The following is a 24,060-nucleotide window of genomic DNA, read 5'->3' as shown; positions in this document are numbered from 1 at the left end:
GGGCGCAATCCCTGCATATTTAGACAGAAAAAGGTCCTACCGCTCTCAGCATGCCCCAGCTAGCATGGCTAGTTGGGAGTTGTAGGACTTTTTTCTGTCTAAACATGCATAGGATTGTGCTCTAAAGCACGTAAGAGCTGTAGAAACCTGATTGTGGGGGCCTGACTTGCACCGTGATATGAATTGTGTGTGAGCAGTTAACGTGCACATTTAAAACAATGTAAATGGCTGCCATGATGGTTAATGGAATAAAGAGACAAAGTCTCAGGGTGTTGGGAAAATATGTTGTTTTATTCCATCCCTATGCGTTTCAGCCCAGAATAATATATATGGGCCTTCTTCAGTATTTCCAAAAGTGCCTGCAGAGATCTCTGGAAAACTACATTATGTTTTCAGTATCCTGAAACTTCATCTCTTTATTCTATTGGGCATTTTGGATGTTCTCCAGTTTTGTTTGACCCTGCCACGATGGGTATTCAGTTAGTCAAATGTATGGTTTGTAGCCAATGGCCGTTACAAGAGGGATGAGTAGGATTTGAGACGATGGTGTATGGGAAGGTATTTAACCCTCAGTCCTGACAAGAGATTTTCTACACAAGGTATTTATCATGCACTCGTCATTCCCTACCCACGATTGTTTACAGCTTCTTTAGATGATGTCATGACCCTCGAGTTTCGCTTCTGTGTCTAATCAGCACTTTCAGCGAGGTTTTTTTAGAGCAGGGAAAACATTTAATTGTGAACATGAAAGAAAGCACAAATTCCTGTTGCGTATTTGTGCTATTCCACTATACCACAGTACCACTTAGAGGTTATGTAATGGAAAAGCAGGAAAGGAAATACTCCTTGTGTAGTTCTTGGATCTCATTTCTGTGATTAAATTAAAAGTAGATGCAGCAACTGAACAGCCAATTAACAGCCTTGTGTAGAAAAGCTCAAAAATCGCTCCCCCCTCCTCCCGAAGATGCTATTATACCAGTGGAAGCTTTCATCCTGATGCAAATGGCTTTGGGAGTGATTTTTGTCAGTACTGCAGAGGGAGGGGAAAGGTTGAATTCCTTTTCCCAGCCCACTATAGTCCTGATCCTGCTCACACCCACCCTGCCACAGCTACTTAGATTTTTTAAAGTTAATTGCTTTCATGTTTTAACATCATGTCTAGTTTGACCCTGAATAATCCCTAACACTGTTTGCCTTGGCTGATGTGGATGATCAAGCAACCTGCCTATGTGTAATATGTGATCGAATTTGTCTCCTCTCCTAGTGACTCATTTAGCATTTTAGTATAAAAGTGAGCAAAAGTCATCTTCATTAAAAACAAACAAAAAACAACTTTGATCATTTCAGGTGAGGAAAACTTTGAAAGAATAGAATATTAAGGCTCCAATATATGAATACTTACCTGGCAGTAAGCTCCACTGAACTCAGTCAGACTTACCTCTGAGTAAGCAGGCATAGGATTGTGCTGTTAGTCTCGCACAACATTATAATGTGGGGATCATATGTTATCATCATACAGTCTTTGTACACGCTAGAGGCCTCAGCGGATTATATAACAAATTATTCTGTTATAGAACAAAGCTGAAATCAGTAAGGTCATTTCTGTCAAAGAAGAATGCTTTTAAAAAGCCGAAAGTATGCCTCAGAGTATTATCACTATAGAAGTCAATATAATTCCACCAGGTCTAGTCAGTTTAAATAAGTCCATTAGGCTCAAGAGATCTGCATTTGATTTGCTGCTAAAACAACCCCATTTGAGTCTATTTTAAGATGCATTCTAGAAGACAGGTTGAAACTTTAAAATGTTATTTATTTCTAGGAACACTGTTAGTCTCTCTCTCTCCCTCCCTCCCTCTCTCTCAGTCTCTTAAATGACTGCTTCTAGAGTTGGAAAGTGGAAAGGAAGGACCTAAGGAAATCTCAAAGAAGTAACAGCAACGGATGGAATGAGTCATCCAGTAATCCTCCTTGAGGAATGTTTATACCAGTCGCGGTTGTTCTGCAGAAGATGTATTCATTCATTCTCTCTCTTGGGTGGAGGGTCTTTAGGAAGGGAGAGATCTTCGTAGACCACACACAAATACCCCTCAAGCTTCATTATGAAACCAATTTACAATTTTGAACTGGCCAGTGTTAAGCAGATATCAGTTAATAAAGAGCTTCAGCTACTGGGCAGTATAGAAATGTATAATTAATTAATAAAAATAAGTAATCAGTAAAGCAGATTTCAATTAAAAAAGAGCTAAATAGATATTCTCAGATCTGATGGTTGGGAGAAAACAATCATCAGGCCATTATTTAAATTAAATGCAGATTACTTACTGCTTTATATATGGCCTATCTGTTAGTGGATCAGACCAAAGGTCCATCTAGATCAGCTGCCTCCAAGAGTGTACAGCCAGATGCTTTTCAGGCCTGCAAGCAAAGCATGTTGAAGATAGACAAAAAATGAACTCCCCTATTCAGAGGTGGTCTTTCTCTGAATATGAGATGATTGAGGCAAACATCCAGCAGAGACTACCATGGTTAACAGACCATGACAGCCCTGTCCTCTATAAACACATACGAATGCATGGTAACGTACTTTTTTATCCAATCAGGCAAACAATCCAAACTAGTTCCAGTTTTTAGTTATAGAAGCAGCTACCTTGACTTCTTGTTAAAAGTTCCAATGACAGTAAGAATAGCCTTAATTAAAAGTCAGTTAGTCATAGACGCTACTTTGAGGCCCAACACTATGCAGTCTCCCTGCTTCTAGATTTTACCTCTTTCAAGCTTGTCATTATCTTCAATACAAAAGCCTTAAAATGAATGTGGCCTGTTTGACTGTCTCTATGGAAACCTTGCTACACTGCATGGTACATGCACACTTCCCAGACCCAGGCTTTCTCAGAGCTGCCCTCCCCTCAGATCTTTACTCCATACGAACGTGCTGCTTATTCACTCTTCCTCAACATTTATCAGATGTTTTATGAATGCTAATGAAAAAGAGCCAAGCCCAGATTTGAAAAAGGGAGAGGTTTCAGTGAGATTTACAGAACTCTCGCCTTCGATGTTTTCTCATCTAAAGCAGAAAGCTAAGGCTGTTTGTTAAGAACAAACAACCCCTCACTCCCATGGAGTGGGAGTGTGAAGACAGGAAGATGGCGCGCACACTCACACACGCGCGCACACACACAATCTGGAATATGCCACGTTGTGGTAAACCAGGTCCTGGAGATTTACAATGGCCTGACTTAGACATTTGGGCCTGTGGAAATGTCATTTGTGGTGTGGAGGGCAAAACTAATTCTTGGGAGCATGCACATTTGACACCATGCAAGTTATGCTTTGTCTGAGCTAATATAGTGTGCATATGAATGTATCTTTTCTGAGGAAGGACCATGCATTTTGAGCAATTCAGATGTACTCCTTCCTCAGCTTGCGCAAGATTTTGAATTTAATGTTACAGACTAAGCAAAAAACAAACAAACCCCAAACGTATAAAAGTAGGGCTCCTTAGACCTCTTCTCTTCTCTTTCTGTCTCTCTACATGGCAGAGAAAGAATCCGTTCAAGTGAACAAGGCAATGTAATTAAATATTACAAATATTTACAGATAAAAATATTACAAATATAAGAATGTGCACTGAAAACCTCATGGCAATAGCTGCGGGGGTGGGGGGTGTATTGAGTTCTGGGTTGCTTAAGGATATTCTAGGCCCTTTCCTTGAATTGTTTGCTTTCTCCTTAAAAAAAGAAGAAGCAAATCTCTAGCTCCTTTACTTGTGGTGACAATAACAAAAAGCCTATAGGCAGTATCATCAGTATTAAATTGGACTCTTGGTTGTTAGTTCATTATGCACCCCAGGGTGGAATTCAGGGCAGGCTTGGGTGAGGCCAGTCAACATGATTTTAAAAGGTGGACACAGCCTACCTAGTTATTATCTTGCAGTATTGGTATTTAATATTTTACTTGAGTTAAGAGTCTTAAAATGTAATATTTTACTTGTGTTAGGTTAATAGGAAATAAAATAAATATTTAGAAAATTAAGTTTCATGGTCTTTAATTCTAGTCAAATTCAATACATGTATATGCGCGCGCACACACCATTAAATAAACCGCAGTAGCTTCCAGAGTACCTCAGTTTTTTTGTTGTATGTTTGGCTTAATGTACTTAATGCTGAATGGTGCTTAATGCTGTTTGGTGCTCTGCAAGTATTACTATTATAATAAGTAGATACAATTTGTAATATGTTTACATTTCTGAACTGGCAGCCTGTTCACTTTGATGAAGAGTAGACAAGCAAGTCATTTAACAATGAGAGAAGAACATTATATCATATCAGAGCTATACCAGGGTTGGGCAATTTTGGGCAGTCCAGAAGCCAATATTGGGGAAAGGTGAAGGGAAGTAAAAGAAACAAGCTAAATTGGTCTCTTCTAAGCTTCTATAGTGGTCTGCCACTGAATTCCAGCAGCAAATTGTGACTTTTTTCCCTTTTTTTTTTTTTTAAGTAAGGCAGGGACAACTGGGAGAGGTGGGGGCCACATGGAGTCTGTGAGCTGCATGTTGCCCATACCTGATCTATACTGACCCCAGACTTTTTTATTTTATTTTATCTAAAATTATTTTTAGGCTGCCTTTAAGAGTAAAACTTCTCAAGGGTTTTCCTTTACGGGTAAAACTTGGTTCATATTAGCAGGTACCTGCTTCAATTTAAGTTCTTCTAAAGCAATTAGTAAATAAGAAGGTGACTTTAGTATTTTAGCTGTTGTCTGAAGCCTTAAAGAGAAGCTTAGAAGATTTTAAAGCTTTTAAAAAAACTGAATCTGCTTCACCCACAGTAGTCAGTCGGACCAAATGCCTAAGAAAGTTAACTAAATTTTATGAGAAGGGTTATTTTTCATTAAGACCCTGAATGTGTGGAGGGCATTAAACTAGTTTATAGCAAGAATCCCCATTGTGAAAAACCAGAATGATCAGCAGAACCCATTAAACGGTTAAATGTTCATGTACATCTGCTAGGAAAGATTTCCACACTGGCATGTGATGCTCAGTGTTAAACTTTAATCTGTGTTTTTCAAAACTAGCTTTTGGAATCTGTTATAAAGGGCTTCATATTGTTCAAAATTTGAGACTCCAATCCGAGATAAAATGCAAATGTACTTACCTTCATCCAGTGATAATTGTGCTGTTTTTGTTTTTGTTTTGTTTGTTTCAAAGGGGCAAGTTTCTCTTTTGAACTATGTTTCACAGTCAGATGGCGCCCTCTTTTATGCACTGCTAATTTTGCTGAGGCATGAAAAATCTGAGGAAGAAGGGGCTTAAAAGGATACATTTTTTCAGATCAGGATTATTAAGCAAGAACTATTGTGCAAATCAGAAATGAAATTATGAGGAGGTTTCTAGAATGCTTGTTGAATAGGAGGATGTGCATATAATCAGATTAAAGAAAATGATAACATGCCCTGATGGTGGTGGAAAAGGAGGCTACAGGACAACATCTGGGTTGGAAATAAACAGTTGTCTGGATTACCACTGCTGATCCTAAGAGCTTGGGAGCTCTTTTTAGGATTTACCAATTATAGCACTGAAATCCAGCACAAATCAGTTTTAATTTGGAGGTTTGTCTGATTTGGATATAACAACAAATTATGGTTATCTCGAAGGAGGAAGTGAGGGAAGGAATCAAGGGAGCAAGGACAGCATGAATGAAGCATGGCCCCAACTAACAAGCTGTGGTTTGGCCATGATGTCTGAACTGGGCCACTACTAAATGTGGACTGCCCAAGCTGCTAGCAGCATATCCTACACAGGTGGTGTAAAAATTGGCTGGTGCAGATATTACCCTTGGTGAAACCACTTGAGGATTATGGAACACCATGCAATACCAAATGCTTCAACTTTGCTTGTAGATTTAGATTCCTCTCCGTTTAATTTCTTTTGTTGGTTTACCTTTCTTTTTCCAGGTCAGAAGTCTTGAAACTTCGCCTTCCTTCACAAGGCAGCTCAGAGCAGAAGGCAAGTACAGCAGCGGATGGACAATATGCCTTATCAGTTGTGCAGCAAGATAGAAGTTCCCCAACTGGTGGTGCAGGGATATCAGAGAACGGTATGGACAGTCTGTGTAAATATGGCACAGTTCTTCTACTGTCATGTTCTTGAGGGGGAAACTCCCCTCTAAATATCAAGGGTGACGATTTTTAACAAAGGAAATTACAAGGACATTATTGGCACTACATTGCAAGTATACATCAAACCCCTAGATTTTCTTGAAAGTATTTTGAATGTGTTTTTTCATAAGTATAGATTATCAGCTATTATCTAAGACTGCAATCCTATGCATGTTTAGAAGTCTAACAACTACCAGCATTCCCCAGACAGCAGAGGGTGCCAAGTTGGAGAAGGCTGATCTAAGGGATAATATACAAGACAGAGCTTCCAGATGGAGGCCACTTTAAATTGCTCTCTGTGGTGGCTACCTCCACATAGTGAACTGTTCATGTGAAGCATTGCCATGAAGACTGAGCCATTTTTTTAAACAGCCATTCAGGGGGAACACCCAATACATATGATGATCTGCTATACTTGCTCATGCGAAGCAGTCGTCCCAGGGAGCGACCTACAGTTGCCTTCTCAAGATGGCCGTTGCATTTTCACCATGTTTCTAAGACATGGCAGATTGCCTTTTCAAATAGAATTACTTGGGACAATTTAATGCTAGTGGGTTTCCTTTGGCTTGTTAGTATCTAATGTTGTGTTCAGATATGAACTTCAGGTACTGTCTGCGTCAAGAAAACACTTTACAGTAATTTTCCAAATGGAAAATTCTCCCTAGAAACCATTTTGCCCTCCCCCTCTCCTCAATTTATGTCTCTGAAATGGTGTTAAAGGATTTAACATATGCTGCATTAACCACTGCCATAAACATAGTGGTCTCTGTGTGCCTACTGATAGGATTGCATGCAATTCAGTGTGAATTCCTACTCATGCCTGCAGGATCAGCAAGCCTACATCTCGCTAGTATTTTTCCAGAGCAGAGCTAGAAAAACATAAGCATGTACAGTCTCTGCATGGAAACCTTTTATCACAAAGGAAAGGAGCAGAACAACCCTCTTTCTTCCCCTTGCCCAATCATATAAGCAACTGCAAATATTGATCTACCACAGAAAGAATGGCTGATCACTTGCACAAAGATCTTCTATTTTCATATCCATTAAATGATAAAAAGGCACAGTTGAGATAGCAGTTGTGCAGCCATCGCCTGAATTTAAACAGCAAGCTTTGGCATGGGACTATGTGCCTTCCTCAACTTGGGGCTAGAAGATGGTTGCCAATACAGTATTTCCCCCATTGTGTTCCAGTTTGTTTCCTTTTCCTGTTTAAAAATGGATTGGAGGGGTCTATGTGAGTGAGGGGATACACTTTTTAATATTCCTGTACATTTAACCTCCTTATATAAGACTGTGTAGTCTCCACCACCCCTGGGTTACTTCCCTGGAATAACTTTCCTAGTCAACTATGGGACAAAGATCCAAGTCCTGGGATTCCCTCTAGGATAAAACAGTTTTATGTTTTATTTTTTATGTTCTAGGGATTGCACTCCCTGGAAACCACTTTGCCCCCCCGCCCCCAGGGTAAAACAACTTTATGCCCCTGCCCTCTTTACATTAGCTTAGTGATTAGACATGTTCAGGTAGCAGAAATTAAAAATAAAACCATATAAGCTCAACTTTTCTTTTACAAAGATAAAACTTTACTGAGTATACGTTTCTGCCAAAAACAATAAGAAAGTGACAGGATTCTGTTTCATAAGATCATGAGCAGAGATGAAAAAGAAATTGGATAAAAACTCTTCTCTCCATACACCTGTACATGCTCCCTGGATATTTCGAAGAAGAGTCGTCTTTACGTTGAGTTTCCCTTCTTTATAGCATGCCTTGAGTTTAAGGCTTGAGATCCTTAGCCAGCCACCAGCACCCATCAGCATAACTAAACGCAGAGATGGGGGGGGGGAGAGAGAGAGAGAGAGAGAGAGAGTGTCCTGGCTTTCTTCACACGGAGCCTTTATCCTGCGATTGAGATTGCTCCCTCACAGAACTTTGAGGCCTGTTTACATGACGCTGTGATCGTCCAGGGCGTCTCCTGCACTAAATGCCCTTTGTTCCGTTTTTAAATAGATCGCAGATAATGAGCTATCAAATTACCCCATTGTGTTCCGCTTGTGAAAAGAGTAAAAGCAGCAAGAAGAGGATAGAGATCAATGAAAGATAATGGAAGACTCCGATAAGGGGGAGAAGGAGGGGGAAAGGGGTGGGGGGGGAAAGAAGCATGTGAAAATGGGAGTCATTGTGATATTTATTTTTATTTATTAATTAAATTTATGAATCGCCAATATGGCTGGTCACCCAGCCACTCTGGGCGATGTACAACAATAAACAGTTTAAAACAATAAAATTCTGCATTAAAAACATCATATTTCTAAAAATACCCTAACCCACCCCAAATACCTGCCTGAACAACCACGTTTTTAATGCGTGGCGGAAGCTCATTAAAGACGGGGCATGACGGAGTTCCCTAGGGATGGAGTTCCACTGAGTGGGGCCCACCACAGAGAAGGCCCTCTCCCTCATCCTCACCAGTCTAGCTGTCGTGGCTGACGGGACGGAGAGAAGGCCATCCAAGGCTCGTCTTGTTAAGCAGCCTGTCTGGTGTTGCTGGAGGCGCTCCTTAAGATAGGCTGGGCCGGAACCATATAGGGTTTTAAAGGTCAAAACCAACACCTTGAATTTGGCCCGGAAAATAACTGGTAACCAGTGCAACTCCTTCAGCACTGGAGTAATGTGATCTTGCCGGCAGCTGCCTTTAATCAGGCAAGCCGCTGCATTCTGTACCAGCTGCAGTTTCCGAACCGTCTTCAAGGGTAGCCCCACGTAGAGCGCATTACAGTAGTCTAAACGAGAGGAGACCAGGGCATGTACTACCGATGGGAGCAGATGGTCGGGAAGGAAGGGGCGCAGCTGCCGTATCAGATGGAGTTGGTACAGCGCTGTCCAGCTCACAGCTGACACCTGAGCCTCCAAGGACAGCTGGGAGTCCAAAATGACCCCCAGGCTGCGGACCTAGTCTTTCAAGGGTAGCCGTATCCCATTCAACACCAGGTCAATATCCCCCAACCTCCTCTTGTCTCCCACCAAAGTACCTCGGTCTTGTCAGGGTTCAGCTTCAGCTTATTCCTCCCCATCCAGCCACTCACCGTCTCCAGACATTTGGACAGGGATTCTGCGGCCAACCTTGGTGAAGATTGGAACGAGAGGTAGAGCTGCGTGTCATCCACATACTGATGACACCGCACCCCAAACCTCCCGTTGATAACCCCCAGTGGCTTCACATAGATGTTAAATAGCATCAGGGAGAGGATAGAACCCTGTGGCACCCCACAAGTGAGTGGCCACGGATCCAAAACCTCTTCTCCCAGTGCTACCCTCTGGTACCTGCTGGAGAGGAAGGACCAGAACCACCGCAATACAGTGTCTCCAGTGCCCAACCCCTCCAGGCGGTCCAGGAGGATACCGTGGTCAACGGTATCAAAAGCCGCTGAGAGGTCGATGAGAACAAGGAAGGGGCATTCGCCCCTATCCAGAGCAGAAAGCCCCGTTTTAAATGCAGGATTTTAGGCTGGTGTAGAGATGTGATTCCCCTTGATTTATTCCTTTCAGCAGTTGTGATTCTTGCAATCAGATAGAAACAATGTCAGTCAGTTTAAGAATCATTGATGACAAAATTGTTATATTTTAAGGAGAGGTTTGAAATCTAAAGGTTAAATTTAAGTTATGAAATATATGCATGTAAGATAAATGCCCCTTCATGGATCACTGCCATGTTGTGGCAGAGGGGCTTGCATAACTCAGTTAAGCCATAAGCTATGCTGTGCAGTGCCACCCAAGACGGACAGGTCGTGGTGGAGAGTTCTGACAAAATGTGGTCCACTGGAGAAGGAAATGGCAACCCACTCCAGTATTCTTGCCAAGAAAACCCCATGGAACATATCACAAGGCTAAAAGAGATGACGCCGGAAGATGAGACCCTCAGGTCAGAAGGTATCCAATATACTACTGGGGAAGAGCAGAGGGAATTTCCAAGTAGCGCCAGAAAGAGTGAAGCGGCTGGGCCAAAGCCGACATCTTGGGAATCAGCGAACTCAAATGGACAAACATGGGCGAATTTAATTCAGGTGACCATTATATCTACTACTGTGGGCAAGAATCCCTTAGAAGAAATGGAGTAGCACTCATAGTCAACAAAAGGGTGGGAAAAGCAGTACTGGGGTACAATCTCAAAAACAACAGAATGATCTCAGTACGAATCCAAGGCAAACCATTCAACATCACAGTAATTCAAGTCTATGCCCTAACCACTGAGGCCGAAGAAGCTGAGGTTGATCGGTTCTATGAAGACCTACAACACCTTCTAGAACTAACACCAAAAAAAGATGTCCTCTTCATCATAGGGGATTGGAATGCTAAAGTAGGAAGTCAAGAAATCACCGGGATAACAGGCAAGCATGGCCTTGGTGTTCAAAATGAAGCAGGACAAAAGCTAATAGAGTTTTGCCAAGAGAACATGCTGATCATAGCAAACACTCTTTTCCAACAGCACAAGAGGCGACTCTACACATGGACATCACCAGATGGTCAATATCGAAATCAGATTGATTATGTCCTTTGCAGCCAAAGATGGAGAAGCTCCATACAGTCAGTAAAAACAAGACCTGGAGCTGACTGTGGCTCAGATCATGAGCTTCTTGTTGCAAAATTTCGGCTTAAATTGAAGAACGTAGGGAAAACCACTAAACCATTCAGGTATACAGTGGAGGTGAGGAATAGATTTCAGGGATTAGACCTGATAGACAGAGTGCCTGAGGAACTATGGACGGAGGTCCGTAACATTGTTCAGGAGGCAGCAACGAAATCCATCCCAAAGAAAAATAAATGCAAGAAAGCAAAGTGGCTGTCTGATGAGCTTTACAAGTAGCTGAGGAAAGAAGGGAAGCGAAAAAGGGAGAAAGGGGAAGATATATCCAACTGAATGCAGAGTTCCAGAGAATAGCAAGGAGAGACAAGAAGGACTTCTTAAATGATCAATGCAAAGAAATCGAGGAAAACAACAGAATGGGAAAGACTAGAGATCTTTTCAAGAAAATTGGAGATCTCAAGGGAACGTTTTGTGCAAAGACGGGCATGATAAAGGACAAAGAAGGCAGGGACCTAACAGAAGCAGATGAGATTAAGAAGAGGTGGCAAGAATACACAGAAGAACTATACAGGAAAGATCTGAATGTCCCTGATAGCCATGATAGTGCGGTCACTGAACTTGAGCCGGACATCCTCGAGAGTGAAGTCAAGTGGGCTTAGGAAGCATTACTAACAACAAAGCTAGCGGAGATGACAGTATTCCAGCTGAGCTATTTAAGATCCTAAAAGATGATGCTGTTAAAGTACTGCACTCAATATGCCAACAAATTTGGAACACTCAACAGTGGCCACAAGACTGGAAAAAGTCAGTTTACATTCCATTTCCAAAGAAGGGCAGTGCCAAAGAGTGTTCAAACTACTATACAATTGCGCTCATTTCACATGCCAGCAAGGTGATGCTCAAAATCCTACAAGCTAGGCTTCAGCAGCATGTGAACCGAGAACTACCAGAAGTACAAGCGCGGTTTTGAAGAGGCAGAGAAACTAGAGATCAAATCGCCAACATTCGCTGGATCATGGAGAAAGCAAGAGAATTCCAGAAAAACGTCTATTTCTGCTTCATTGACTACGCTAAAGCCTTTGATTGTGTGGATCATAAAAAAATGTGGCAAATTCTTAAAGAGATGGGAGTACCAGACCACCTTACCCCTCTCCTGAGAAACCTGTACGAGGGACAAGAAGCAACAGTAAGAACCGGATATGGAAAACCGATTGGTTCATATGTATTACAGAGACCTGGCTGGCTGAGGCTGCTGCTCCAACTCTGGTGGCTATGTTTCCAGCCGGATTTTCATATGCACAGCAGCCAAGGGCTGGGGATCGGGGAGGGGAAGTGGCTGTTTTCTACCAAGAGTCCTTGGTCTTCACCAGACCCCCTCTCCAGGAGACCAAGGTTGCTGGGTGCATATACTAGGGGTTGGGCCCGAAGGGCAGTCTGGGGATTCTGCTCGTGTACCATCCACCCCGCTACATGACTGACTCCCTGGCTGAGGTGGTTGAGGTGGTCTCTGATGTGTGTGTACAGTGCCCTAACTTATTGGTGTTGGGGGACTTCAACATACATTTGGAGGCTATCCTCACAGGAGCACCTCGGGACTTCATGGAGACCATGGCTTCCTGGGAGCTGCACCATATTCCAACTGGGCCCACCCATGCAGCCGGTCATGCACTAGACCTTGTGTTTGTTTCTGGAGAAGTCGGGAGTGATCTGGAAGTCAGGGGTATATCCACCACCCCCTTGTCATGGTCAGATCACTATCTGGTGATGTTAGACTTCTCGGTTCCACAACCCCTCCGCATGGGTGGAGGACCCATTAAAATGGTCTGCCCCAGCCGTCGTATGGATCCGAATGGATTCCTGAACGCGCTTGGGGATTCTCTGGAGCACGCCAACAGCCACTCGGTCGAGACCCTGGTGGGTGGCTGGAATGCCGCAATCACTGGGGTATTAGATTGGGTGGCTCCGAAACGCCCTCTCCCCCTGAACAGGGCTCGGATTGCACCACGGTTCAATCTGCAGTTACGAACTCTAAAACAGGAGGTGAGACGGCTAGAGCGCCGGTGGCGGAAGTCTCGCTCCAAAGACGATCAGACACGGGCTAGAGCTGTATCTTCAGCCGATCACGTGGTGGTGAAGGCAGCAAAAAAGGAATATTATGCTGCCTCTATCGCGTCTGCAAAGTGCTGTCCCAGGAGGCTGTTCCAAGTGGTCTGGAGCCTGGTCGGTCCTGTGGTTCCGGAACCACTGGAGCATTCTAAGGCCTCCTGTGAGGCCTTGGCAAGACACTTTGCAGAGAAAATTGATCGGATTAGGAGTATTACTCCGTACGCTGTGGATACATTTAGTGAGCAAGAGGCAGGCTGTGGCAAACCGGCTTTGTGGGATTGGTTCCAGCTTCTTCCTTCTGATGAAGTGGACAAGGTGCTTTCATCTCTAAGGTCAACTACCTGTTTACTTGATCCTTGCCCATCTTGGCTCATTATGGGCTGCAGAGAGAGACTGGGTGAGGGGATCAAGGCGGTGGTGAACACCTCTCTTGAGGAGGGAGTGATGCCATGAGCCCTCAAGGAGGCAGTGATAAGACTGCTCTTAAAGAAGCCCTCCTTGGATCCCCAAGTTCTGAACAACTTTCGCCCAGTCTCAAATCTGCCATTTTTGGGCAAGGTGATTGAGCGGGTGGTGGCAATGCAGTTGAAGGCACACTTGGAAGAAGCCGATTTTCTAGACCCATTTCAGTCAGGCGCTTGGGCATGGGACAGAAATGGCCTTGGTCACCTTGGTGGATGATACAAGGAGGGCTCTGGATAGGGGTGAATGCTCCTTCCTTGTTCTCCTTGACCTCTCAGCGGCTTTTGATACCGTTGACCACGGTATCCTCCTGGACCGCCTGAAGGGGTTGGGCACTGGAGACACTGTATTGCGGTGGTTCTGGTCCTTCCTTTCCGGCAGGTACCAGAGGGTAGCACTGGGAGAGGAGGTTTCGGACCCGTGGCCACTCACTTGTGGGGTGCCACAGGGTTCCATCCTCTCCCTGATGCTGTTTAACAACTATGTGAAGCCACTGGGGGTTATCATCAGGAGGTTTGGGGTGCAGTGTCATCAGTTTGCGGATGACACACAGCTCTACCTCTCATTCCAATCTTCACCAAGGTTGGCCATAGAATCCCTGTCCAAATGTCTGGAGACGGTGAGTGGCTGGATGGGGAGGAATAAGCTGAAGCTGAACCCTGACAAGACCAAGGTACTTCTGGTGGGAGTCAAAAGGAGGTTGGGGGATGTTGACCTGGTGTTGAATGGGGTACGGCTACCCTTGAAAGACCAGGTCTGCAGCCTGGGGGTCATTTTGGACTCCTAGCTGTCCTTGGAGGCTCAGGTGTCAGCTGTGAGCCGGACAGCGCTGTATCAACTCCATCTGATACGGCGGCTGCGCCCCTTCCTTCCTGACCATCTGCTCCCATTGGTAGTACATGCCCTGGTCTCCTCTCGTTTAGACTACTGTAATGCGCTCTACGTGGGGTTACCCTTAAAGACAGTTTGGAAGCTGCAGCTGGTACAGAACACGGCGGCTCACCTGATTAAAGGCAGCCGCCGGCAAGATCACATCACTCCAATGCTGAAGGAGTTGCACTGGTTACCAGTTGTTTTCTGGGCCAAATTCAAGGTGTTGGTTTTAACCTTTAAAACCCTATATGGTTCCGGCCCAGCCTATCTTAAGGAGCTCCTCCAGCAACACCAGACAGGCTGCTTAACAAGATCAGCTTCGGATGGCCTTCTCTCTGTCCCGTCAGCCAGGACAGCTAGACTGGTGGGGACGAGGGAGAGGGCCTTTTCTGTGGTGGCTCCCACTCTGTGGAACTCCCTCCCTAAGGAACTCTGTCATGCCCCCTCTTTAATGAGCTTCTGCCATGCATTAAAAACGTGGTTGTTCAGGCAGGTATTTGGGGTGGGTTAGGGTATTTTAGAAAATGTTTTCATTGTAGAATTTTATTGTTTTAAACTGTTTTATTATATGTTGTACATCGCCCAGAGAGGCTGGGTGACCAGCCAGATGGGCGATTAAATAAATAAATAAATAAATAAATAAAATTGGTTCCAAATTGGGAAAGGAGTACGACAAGGCTGCATATTGCCGCCCTGTTTATTTAATTTATATGCAGAGTACATCATGAGAAACGCCGGGTTGGATGAATCACAGGTCGGAATTAAGATTGCCGGGAGAATTATCAACAACCTCAGATACGCAGACGATACCACCCTAGTGGCAGAAAGCGAAGAGGATCTAAAGAGCCTCTTGTTGAGGGTGAAAGTAGAGAGTGGAAAAGCTGGTTTGAAACTCAACATTAAAAAAACGAAGATCATGGCATCTGGGCCCATCACTTCCTGGCATATAGAAAGGGAAGAAATGGAAGCAGTGACAGATTTTATTTCCTTGGGCTCCAAGATCACCGCAGACGGTGACTGTAGCCATGAAATTAAAAGACACTTGCTCCTGGGGAGGAAAGCTATGGCCAACCTAGACAGCATAGTAAGAAGCAGAGACATCACCTTGCTGACAAAGGTCCGTCTAATCAAAGCTATGGTTTTCCCAGTAGCAACGTATGGCTGTGAGAGCTGGACTATAAGGAAGGCTGAGTGCCAAAGAATTGATGCCTTCGCACTGTGGTGCTGGAGAAGACTCTTACGAGTCCCCTGGACTGCAAGGAGGTCGAATCAGTCCATCCTAAAGGAAATCAACCCTGAGTGCTCATTGGAAGGACAGATACTGAAGCTGAAGCTCAAATATTTTGGCCACCTAATGCGAAGAGAAAACTCCCTGGAAAAGACCCTGATGCTGGGAAAGACTGAAGGCAAAAGGAGAAGGGGATGGCAGAGGATGAGATGGCTAGATAGCATCACCGATGCAATGAATATGGACTTGAGCACACTCCAGGAGAGAGCGGAGGACAGGAAGGCCTGGCGTGCTATGGTCCATGGGGCCACGAAGAGTCGGACACGACTGAACGACTGAACAACAACAACAACGAAGATAAATGCTGTGAGGCAATTGTGTGTTTCAAGACCGTTGTACGTAAAACTACATAAGAGGTGAATGAGTAAATAACTTTTTGGTAAATAGCAGAATTGAAAACCAGAAATAGTAATACTGAATTGTGTGCTTAGTATAATCGGGGTTAAAGTGTTTTTTCTCTTTTGTTACTAGAGAAGAGGAGGAAATTGTACTGTATTTTAGCATAAGCTAGTGTCTGCTATAAGATCTAGTGGGCTCTTCTTGGTTTTTGTTTTGTTTTACAACAGTGCCCTCTGCTGGGCACAATAAAAGGTGTTCAATCTGCCTCACACCAATAGAGGCAAAAATGTGCTAAAAGATATTAAAAGCCCTACTTGCAAGCCCTTGTTGGCAGAACCTTGTGGCACCTCTCTTTCCTTCTCCCTCTTTTAAAATACCTAACATACAACTGATACAAAATAATGAGTACATCACATGATTCAAATTAACTCAGCACTCTCCTATACATATCTACCCAGAAGCAAGTCCTATTGTGTTCAATGGGGCTTACTTCCGGGTCAGTGGGTATGTGATTGAGCCAATAGTTAAATATCTCTCACAGCCTATAGCAGGGCTGGGGAACCTGTCGCCCCCCAGATTATGATGGACTCTAATTCCCATCAGCCCCAGCCAGCATGACCAATGGCCAGGAATGATGGGAGTTGTAGTCTAAGAACACCTAGAGGGCCACAGGTTCCCCACTCATGGCGTACTGCATACTTAATTTTTTTTTTTTTTACATTTGTACCCTACCTTTCACCAGAAGGCCTCATGGTGGCATGCATATAAACCACTAAATATAATAGAATGACAACAGCCATAAAAATAGAGAAATAAGAATGGCAAACAAATAGTGGGACCAGAAAGTGAAACTCTGATAAAAGCAGCAAATAAGCCATTAAAATGGATCTCAGATATCACCAAAAGCCATTAAGGAATGAAACAACGAATGGACCTTGCCTGGCACATAACGGATAGCAAAGAAGCCACCAGGCAAATATGTCCAGGAATATCCAGGGCAGAGGGAAGAGACTGAACATCAACACAGACACCTCGGCCTCTGTTGGGGTTGGGAGTCTTTAAGAACCGTGCCAGAATCGAGTGGGGAACATGAGAGATCATTTGCTGCAAGCCGTAAGCAGCAATCTGTTTGCTACTTCCTACACTTGGCACTTTTGAGGAACTGTTTACTGGTAGTTTTATTTATTTATTTATTTAGATTGGAATTTTTATAGCATATTTGACTCTGGCTTATGCATTATTGATAAACAATATCAATTGATATTGTGTCTTAATGATTGATGTTATTTATTTTGTAATATTGTTAGTATTACTGAAATGAATTATTTGTTTGGGTTGTTTATGCTTTGAAATGAATTGGTACTAAACTGTTTATTGTAATGATATCTTGATATGTATTCTTGTTTTTGCATTGTTGTTCTTGGGCTGGGAGCTGCTTTGGGCACATTTATGTGAAAAAGTGGCATACAAAGGAAAGGGGGGAGGAGGAGGAAGTTCTGCCATTTGGGCACCACCATAGGAAAGGCCCTCCATCCTGTCCTTGCCTAACCCCCAAAGAACATGCAGAGAAGAATCAAAGGGAGATATCAGATTACAAACAGAGAATGAAACAGAAAAGGCTAAACAGGCAAGTTAGACCAGAAGCCTCATTTTGCTCAGCCAAATACTAAATAGCAGTGATAGAGGAGACAGCTGATGGAAATCATCCTTTTAGCATATGTGGCAGAGTTTCATCTCTAAGCAGAAGGCTGTGTTTTATTTCCCTAGTGACATGTACAGTGATTAACTGAAAAATCTGGCACCTCAACTTGCAAAACAGCTACTTGCAATGAATGTGTGAGTAATGGCCAACAGCACTCTTCCAAACCCAGTCTGTAAGGAAATCCATGTCTATAAAGCAGGCAATTATCTAAATCTCTCAGTCTATTTTTCTCCCCCTTATGAAACCACCCACAAAGCTAGAATTAGAAAGAATGACTTTACCTAACGCTGCAAATCTCTTCTCCTTCCCGCATGTGAACTACGACTTCCTTACATCGTTGCAAAAATACAGCTATCCCTCTCTCTCTCTCCATCAGCATAACTTCTGTAGTCCATGCCCTGGTCATCGCTTGCCTACACTAATGCAGTATTCTCTCTGGCCTTCCAGTGTCTTTCTGTAGACCTTTTGCCTCTCTAAGTACTCTACTGCTGAAACTATTCAACTCTCTTGTGGCTCTGATCACATCACTTCTCTCTTTAAACTCCTTCACTGGCTTCTTACCTGTTGCCAGATCTTGCAGATGCTCTTCATCTTTACCTTCAAAACCTTCTATGGCCTTGCCCCTCACTTTATCTTAAGATTGGCCCCACCATTAGGCAGAAAGAAGTGGTCACCTTAGGCAGCAGATGCTGGATGGTAGCAACAAGGTGTTGGATGAGACAGCAGTGTTCCAAGTGGCCTCCCTTGTGTCCTGTAAGGTAGCTGCCTTTCGGAGGAGTGGAGGATGCTGTTTGGATTTTGTACAGGAAGTGGCAGAGGGCTCTATCTTTTTTTTCACATCTCAGGCAGCAAAAGGTCTTGGGCTGGCACTGCCTTATCTCTTAATCCTGATACATCCTTACCTATGACCTTCAGTTGTTCAGCTCCACCATCCTCAGCTTTCTGAAGGTCTCCTGCTCCCTGAAACAGTGCCACCCTTTCTCCCTTGCTGCCTTTTATGCCTGGAACAGAAGACCTGTGTGATGTCACTTCTCTTACTTCCTTCAGAACCTTTCCCCAAACCCACTTTTCCATGAAGCCCTTGCACAGCCACCTAGACTCCAGGCCCTACTGTAACTATGGGTGCTTCTAGATGAAGCTTTTAGTGTGCAGTTGCCCTGCCTCAGGACCAAAGCAGACATTACTTGAATGGGACAACCAAAAGGACCTCCTCAGAAGATCTCAGGAGTTGATTTTGTGTATGTAGAGAAGGTTATGTTCACACTTTTGAGTTGGTTAGGATCTGGGGGGAAAGTTGACATATATGAAAAAATAGAGAAGACTCATGTGAGGACATGGGAACAAGATCTGAAGGCCATGGGTAGGGCCAAGGATTAATATCTGGACCTTTGTTGAATGAAAGAAAAACCTATGCACAACCAATGCAAGTCTTCTCAGACTCACATTGGTTTGTTTGTAGTAGAAACTGACACAAACTTTACTGTCTTCTAAGCCAAGTTTACTGAGTTGAATGTAAATTGTACTTTGATGTGTCTTCCATTCGTTTCAATAGGACTTAGGTGCAAGCAATTCCAGGTGTAGGGTGTCAGTTGCTCTTAATAAAGGAAGTGATTGGAACTTGGAGCATTGTTGTTTTTTAAGTAACAAAGTCATCCTTTTGGCAAAGCATAGAAGGTGATGTCAGTTTTCTTTTATCTAGTCATGAATGATTGTAGAATTTCAACCAGTTATTCCTACAACACTGCCCCTTGATCTTTCTTAAACCAACTCTCATTTAAAACAAATGCTACTTGAAGAAGGTGTTCACTTCCACTGATTTTTTTTAGGTTTCCCTTAAAAGGCAGCCTATGATTTTTTAAAATCAATAAATAAAGTGTTGTTCTTTGTTTCCAGTGGAAGATCAGATGTTTCGTTCCGTGGAAGGCCAGGCTGCATCTGATGAAGAGGAAGAGAAATGGACAGGAGACCAGCAATCCCAGGTGGCTGAAGTGCAGAAACTCCTCGCCACGCTTCCCTGTTGCAGTAGCGGGTATGTCTCCGCAAGAGATTTATGCATATACATATTTGTCTGGCATATTTCTGTGACTTAGCAAAGTTGTACAGGTATAGTAGCTTTTGAATAAGAAGATGTGATCTGGTTGTGCAGAATCTCAATGACAGTAACACATATCCCCTGTAGTCATAGAACATACGTTAATTAAATCAGTCTGTTTGAAGTAGGTTCGAGGGATGAGACTGAAGCTTTCCACACTGCCTTCTCTGGCATCTACAAGGTTCAGATGGTAAATGCAACCATTCTTATTCAGTGCTAGAGAGAAATGCCAAAGGCCATAATCTTGGAGAGCATAACAGTACGTTAGGGCGAGAACTGTGCATGCAAATCAAGGTGCCTTTGCAGTTTCTACTGCAGTCGTTCGCGCAAATCAAGGTGCCTTTGCAGTTTCTGCTGCAGTCATTCGCACAACTGAATGGGCAAGCTAATGTTGAACTTGAAAAGCAGCTTGCCCATTGAGCCATATGAATGAGCAGCTGCTGTAGAAACTTTAGTGACAGATGGTGATCAGTTATCTGTTTAACTTTCTGGGGTTGCAGACAAAATAAAAAATTGGCGGTCTTATCCTAGGTGAGGAGATCCTTTTAGAAACACACAGTTCATTATTAATTCTCAATTCCATATTCTTTAGCAATAATAAATAAGTGGCCTAATACTCATGACTCCCGAGTTGGGGAGAATCCACAAGCAATAAAGCAAAAAAGGACATACTTTCATTTCTTCCTTCTGTAGACAAATAATGTACCCTGTATATTTTACATAATAGTGTTTAGAAATGGGTTTTGTTCCAGAAGCGCCCAGTTCAAATATTTTACACCATGCAATGAAGACTGTAATCTGTTACATTGTTAGACCACAGTGGAGAGACAGAAAGTCACAGAAGTCTTTCTGCCCACAGATGTGATGACCCAGTCATGAAGACGCTAATGTCTTTCTTTGGGAACACCATTAGGGATGGCAGCGAGAACACCATTGTGGAACTAGTCAAGCGACTCTCAAAGTTAACAGAACAGCTTGAGATGAAAGGCCAGGAAGTGAAAACACTGGAAACAAATATGGAAGAGGTAAATGCATTTGTATTTTGGGGAGTGGGGGCGGTAAAATGTAATGTGTTGCTGCAGATTGTCTGGGATCCAAAGACCCCTCTTATGAAAAAGAGCTCCTGATCCCATGATTTCTTTTCTGATTGCAGCTCCTTAAGTTTTCTCAGAAGCCACCCATATTTCAGGAGTAATATGTTTGTTAGGCAAGTGGTTTCAGCTGTGGGGGTGCTCAGAAGCCCTGCTGTGAATGTTCAGTTCTTCCACAGTCCTTTGAATTACAGCCAGTGCAAATTAATAGGGTTCCTGTATAGGGATGGTGTGGGTGCCCGATTCCATCCAAGAATCTGGTGGAACCCCACCCCCCGTCCACATCCCTGAGCTCCACTCGCCAAGTCCCTGCCCCTGCTCGCCCCCTGCCCGCGCTTGGCGAGTGGCCCACACTCACCCCAGTGGCTTCAGCGAGCTCCTCCATCACCATTTTTGAAAAATAAAATGGCAATTGCAAAAATGCGCATATTTGCACATACACAAAAATGTGCAGTCTCGCAAATGCACATATTCACGCATATGCATATATATATATATGTATTTGTGACAATCGCCATTTGCGAATATGTGCATTTTTGTAATCGCCATTTTATTTTTTAAAAATTGGCTACCATGGACCTTGCCGAAGCCCCTGGAGTGAATGCAGGCCACTCACCAAGCACGGGAGGGGCTCGAGTGTGGTCCGGGACCAGCATGCAGGGGCAGGGGTTGGGCAGGCGCCCAGAAAACCCAGACGGGGTGGGTTCACACATCCCTTTTCCTGTATAACAGGGGTCCCCAACCTGCAAAGCTTTAAAATATATATATATATATATTTAGTATATGTACATGAATTTGTATATATATCCATAGCAATGAATACATATGAAATGCGTGTGTGTGTATATATATATATATATGTATATGAGAAAATACAACTTTCTAGCAATTATACGTATGTTTCTATATGCCACCCATTTAAATATTGAAAGTGTTGTAAGGTCCTCAATGACAGCCAACTGCCCACAGCAGTTTCTCCGGCTGAACATCAGGAAAAAATACGACAGTGGAACCAGTGACCTAGGGAGGTGGTGGGCTCTCCCACACTGGAGGCATTCAGGATGAGGCTGGACAGCCACCTGTCAGGGATGCTCTGACTTGGATTCCTGCATTGAGCAGGGGGTTGGACTCAATGGTCTTGTAGGGCCCTTCCAACCCTACTATTCTCTGATGCTATGATTCAATAACCAAATATGTCCATGGGTCCAAAAAGTTTGGGGGGTCCTGTATAATAAGCTTGTAATAAGACAGTGATGGACTTTTTCTCAACAAGCTTCTAAAGTACACATTCTGTTATGGCAAAGTGGAGAAATGGTGACCTGTTGGATGTTTTTGGACTCCAAACTCCCACCAGCCCCAGCCTGCATGGAGCACCACAGATTCCCTACCTCTGTCTTTATGGCATACTCCAGAGGTGGAGAATGTGTGGCCCTCCAGATGTTCCTGGACTGCAACTCCCATAATCTCTCACCATTGACTATACTAGCTAGGGCTGATGGGATTTGTGGTCCAATAACTTCTGGAGGACCACACATTTTCCACCACTGGCATACTCCGTAGCTTACTCGCTGAGAACTCTTCCATGGCACTGTCCCGACACTGTGAAGTGACATTGTGTATATACTGGGAATATCTATTTGTATGTGGTCACAAGTAAATGCAGTTCGCATTCTGCGAGCATAGACATGTTCCTTGCTGCCACTGCAAATCCTCCCTCTCACAATCCAAAGAGCGTTAATGTTTCTGAACAGGGAGGTCCCACGCATGTGAGGCAAGCTCCCCTTTTCAGACTTCCTGGCTGCCACTGCAAATTCTACCTTCCCTTCCCCAGCTTCTAGGCTGCTTCAAGTATGTGAAGGGAAACATCCCACAGCCTATCATGCCATCTGTTACGTGCCAACTGCTATGAGGCAGACTTCATGCCCCAAGGAAGACAGAGAGAATGATGCAGTTTTCCAAGTTTTCTAATATTCTGTGTGTCCTGGATTATGTGTATATTGAATCTTAAGTATTGCAACAATTTTGATACCTTCATCAGAAAGTACCCAGCATGTCTGAAGCGCTGAAACATCAAAGACCAAGGCAGAAATAGCCTCCTGCTCAGTTATTCTTGAACTATTTAAGTTAGTATAGGAATTGCAGACAGGCTGTCACTTTCTGGTGGTGATCTGGTAAAATTGCACTTAAATTGTAAGGTTTTATTTGTACATGCAAAATCATGTCTGAAAAGGCAAATACAAACAAAAGAAGCCAAATAGAAGTCACCTGAGCTGCAGGCAGGTCAGGAGTAATAGCTGCATGTATAGATCAATAATTGATCCAATCTAAAAGTACAATGGCCAGGAGATTAAAAAAAAAAGGCTGTTAACTTTTATTCCTTTTTAAGTGTGTTCCAGTGCATAGTGATGGTGAATTCAGAAAGCCATCTTCCAAAGAAAGCTTGATGAAGGTGTCAGATCATAAATTATAGATTGAAGAAAATATTAGTAAATCCTAAAATAAATTTATGTATTTATTTATTTATTTATTTATTTTATTAATCACCCAGCCACTCTGGGCGATGTACAGCATATAATAAAACAATTTAAAACAATAAAATTCTACAATAAAAACATTTTCTAAAATACCCTAACCCACCCCAAATGCCTGCCTGAACAACCACGTTTTTAATGCACGGCGGAAGCTCATTAAAGAGGGGGCATGGTGGAGTTCCCTAGGGAGGCAGTTCCACAGAGTGGGAGCCACCACAGAAAAGGCCCTCTCCCTCGTCCCCACCAGTCTAGCTGTCCTGGCTGACGGGACAGAGAAGAGGCCATCTGAGGCTGATCTTGTTAAGCGGCCTGTCTGGTGTTGCTGGAGGCGCTCCTTAAGATAGGATGGGCCGGAACCATATAGGGTTTTAAAGGTCAAAACCAACACCTTGAATTTAATAGATGTTAAATAGCATCAGGAACCCTGTGGCACCCCACAAGTGACTGGCCACGTGTCCAAAACCTCCTCTCCCAGTGCTACCCTCTGGTACCTGCCGGAGAGGAAGGACCGGAACCACCGCATTACGGTGTCTCCAATGCCCAACCCCTCCAGGCGGTCCAGGAGGAGACCATGGTCAACGGTATCAAAAGCCGCTGAGAGGTCGATAAGAACAAGGAAGGAGCATTCACCCCTATCCAGAGCCCTCCTCATATCATCCACCAAGGCGACCAAGGCCATTTCTGTCCCATACTCAAGCATGAAGCCTGACTGAAATGGGTCTAGAAAATCGGTTTCTTCCAAGTGTGCCTTCAACTGCATCGCCACCACCCGCTCAATCACCTTGCTCAAAAAAGGCAGATTCGAGACTCGGCGAAAGTTGTTCAGAACTTGGGGATC

The 24,060-nt window shown here is 43.7% G+C and overlaps 1 protein-coding gene across 1 annotated transcript in view; it reads left to right on the top strand.

Annotated features, from left to right (window-relative positions):
• EFCC1 (EF-hand and coiled-coil domain containing 1) overlaps positions 1 to 24,060 on the top strand; it is a 115,155-nt gene that overhangs the window by 69,030 nt on the left and 22,065 nt on the right. The window contains exons 3-5 of the mRNA XM_084839935.1: positions 5,953 to 6,095; positions 19,402 to 19,537; positions 20,460 to 20,625. Of these exons, the coding sequence (XP_084696061.1) occupies positions 5,953 to 6,095; positions 19,402 to 19,537; positions 20,460 to 20,625 (445 nt within the window). The remainder of the gene's footprint in view (positions 1 to 5,952; positions 6,096 to 19,401; positions 19,538 to 20,459; positions 20,626 to 24,060) is intronic.

This window comes from Heloderma suspectum, chromosome 2 (genome assembly GCF_057233095.1).
Source record: "Heloderma suspectum isolate Gila_16-S chromosome 2, 16-S_ref, whole genome shotgun sequence".
Taxonomy (NCBI): Eukaryota; Metazoa; Chordata; class Lepidosauria; order Squamata; family Helodermatidae; genus Heloderma; species Heloderma suspectum.
Note: the sequence above shows the minus strand (reverse complement) of the source record. Positions and strands in the feature narration are given on the sequence as shown.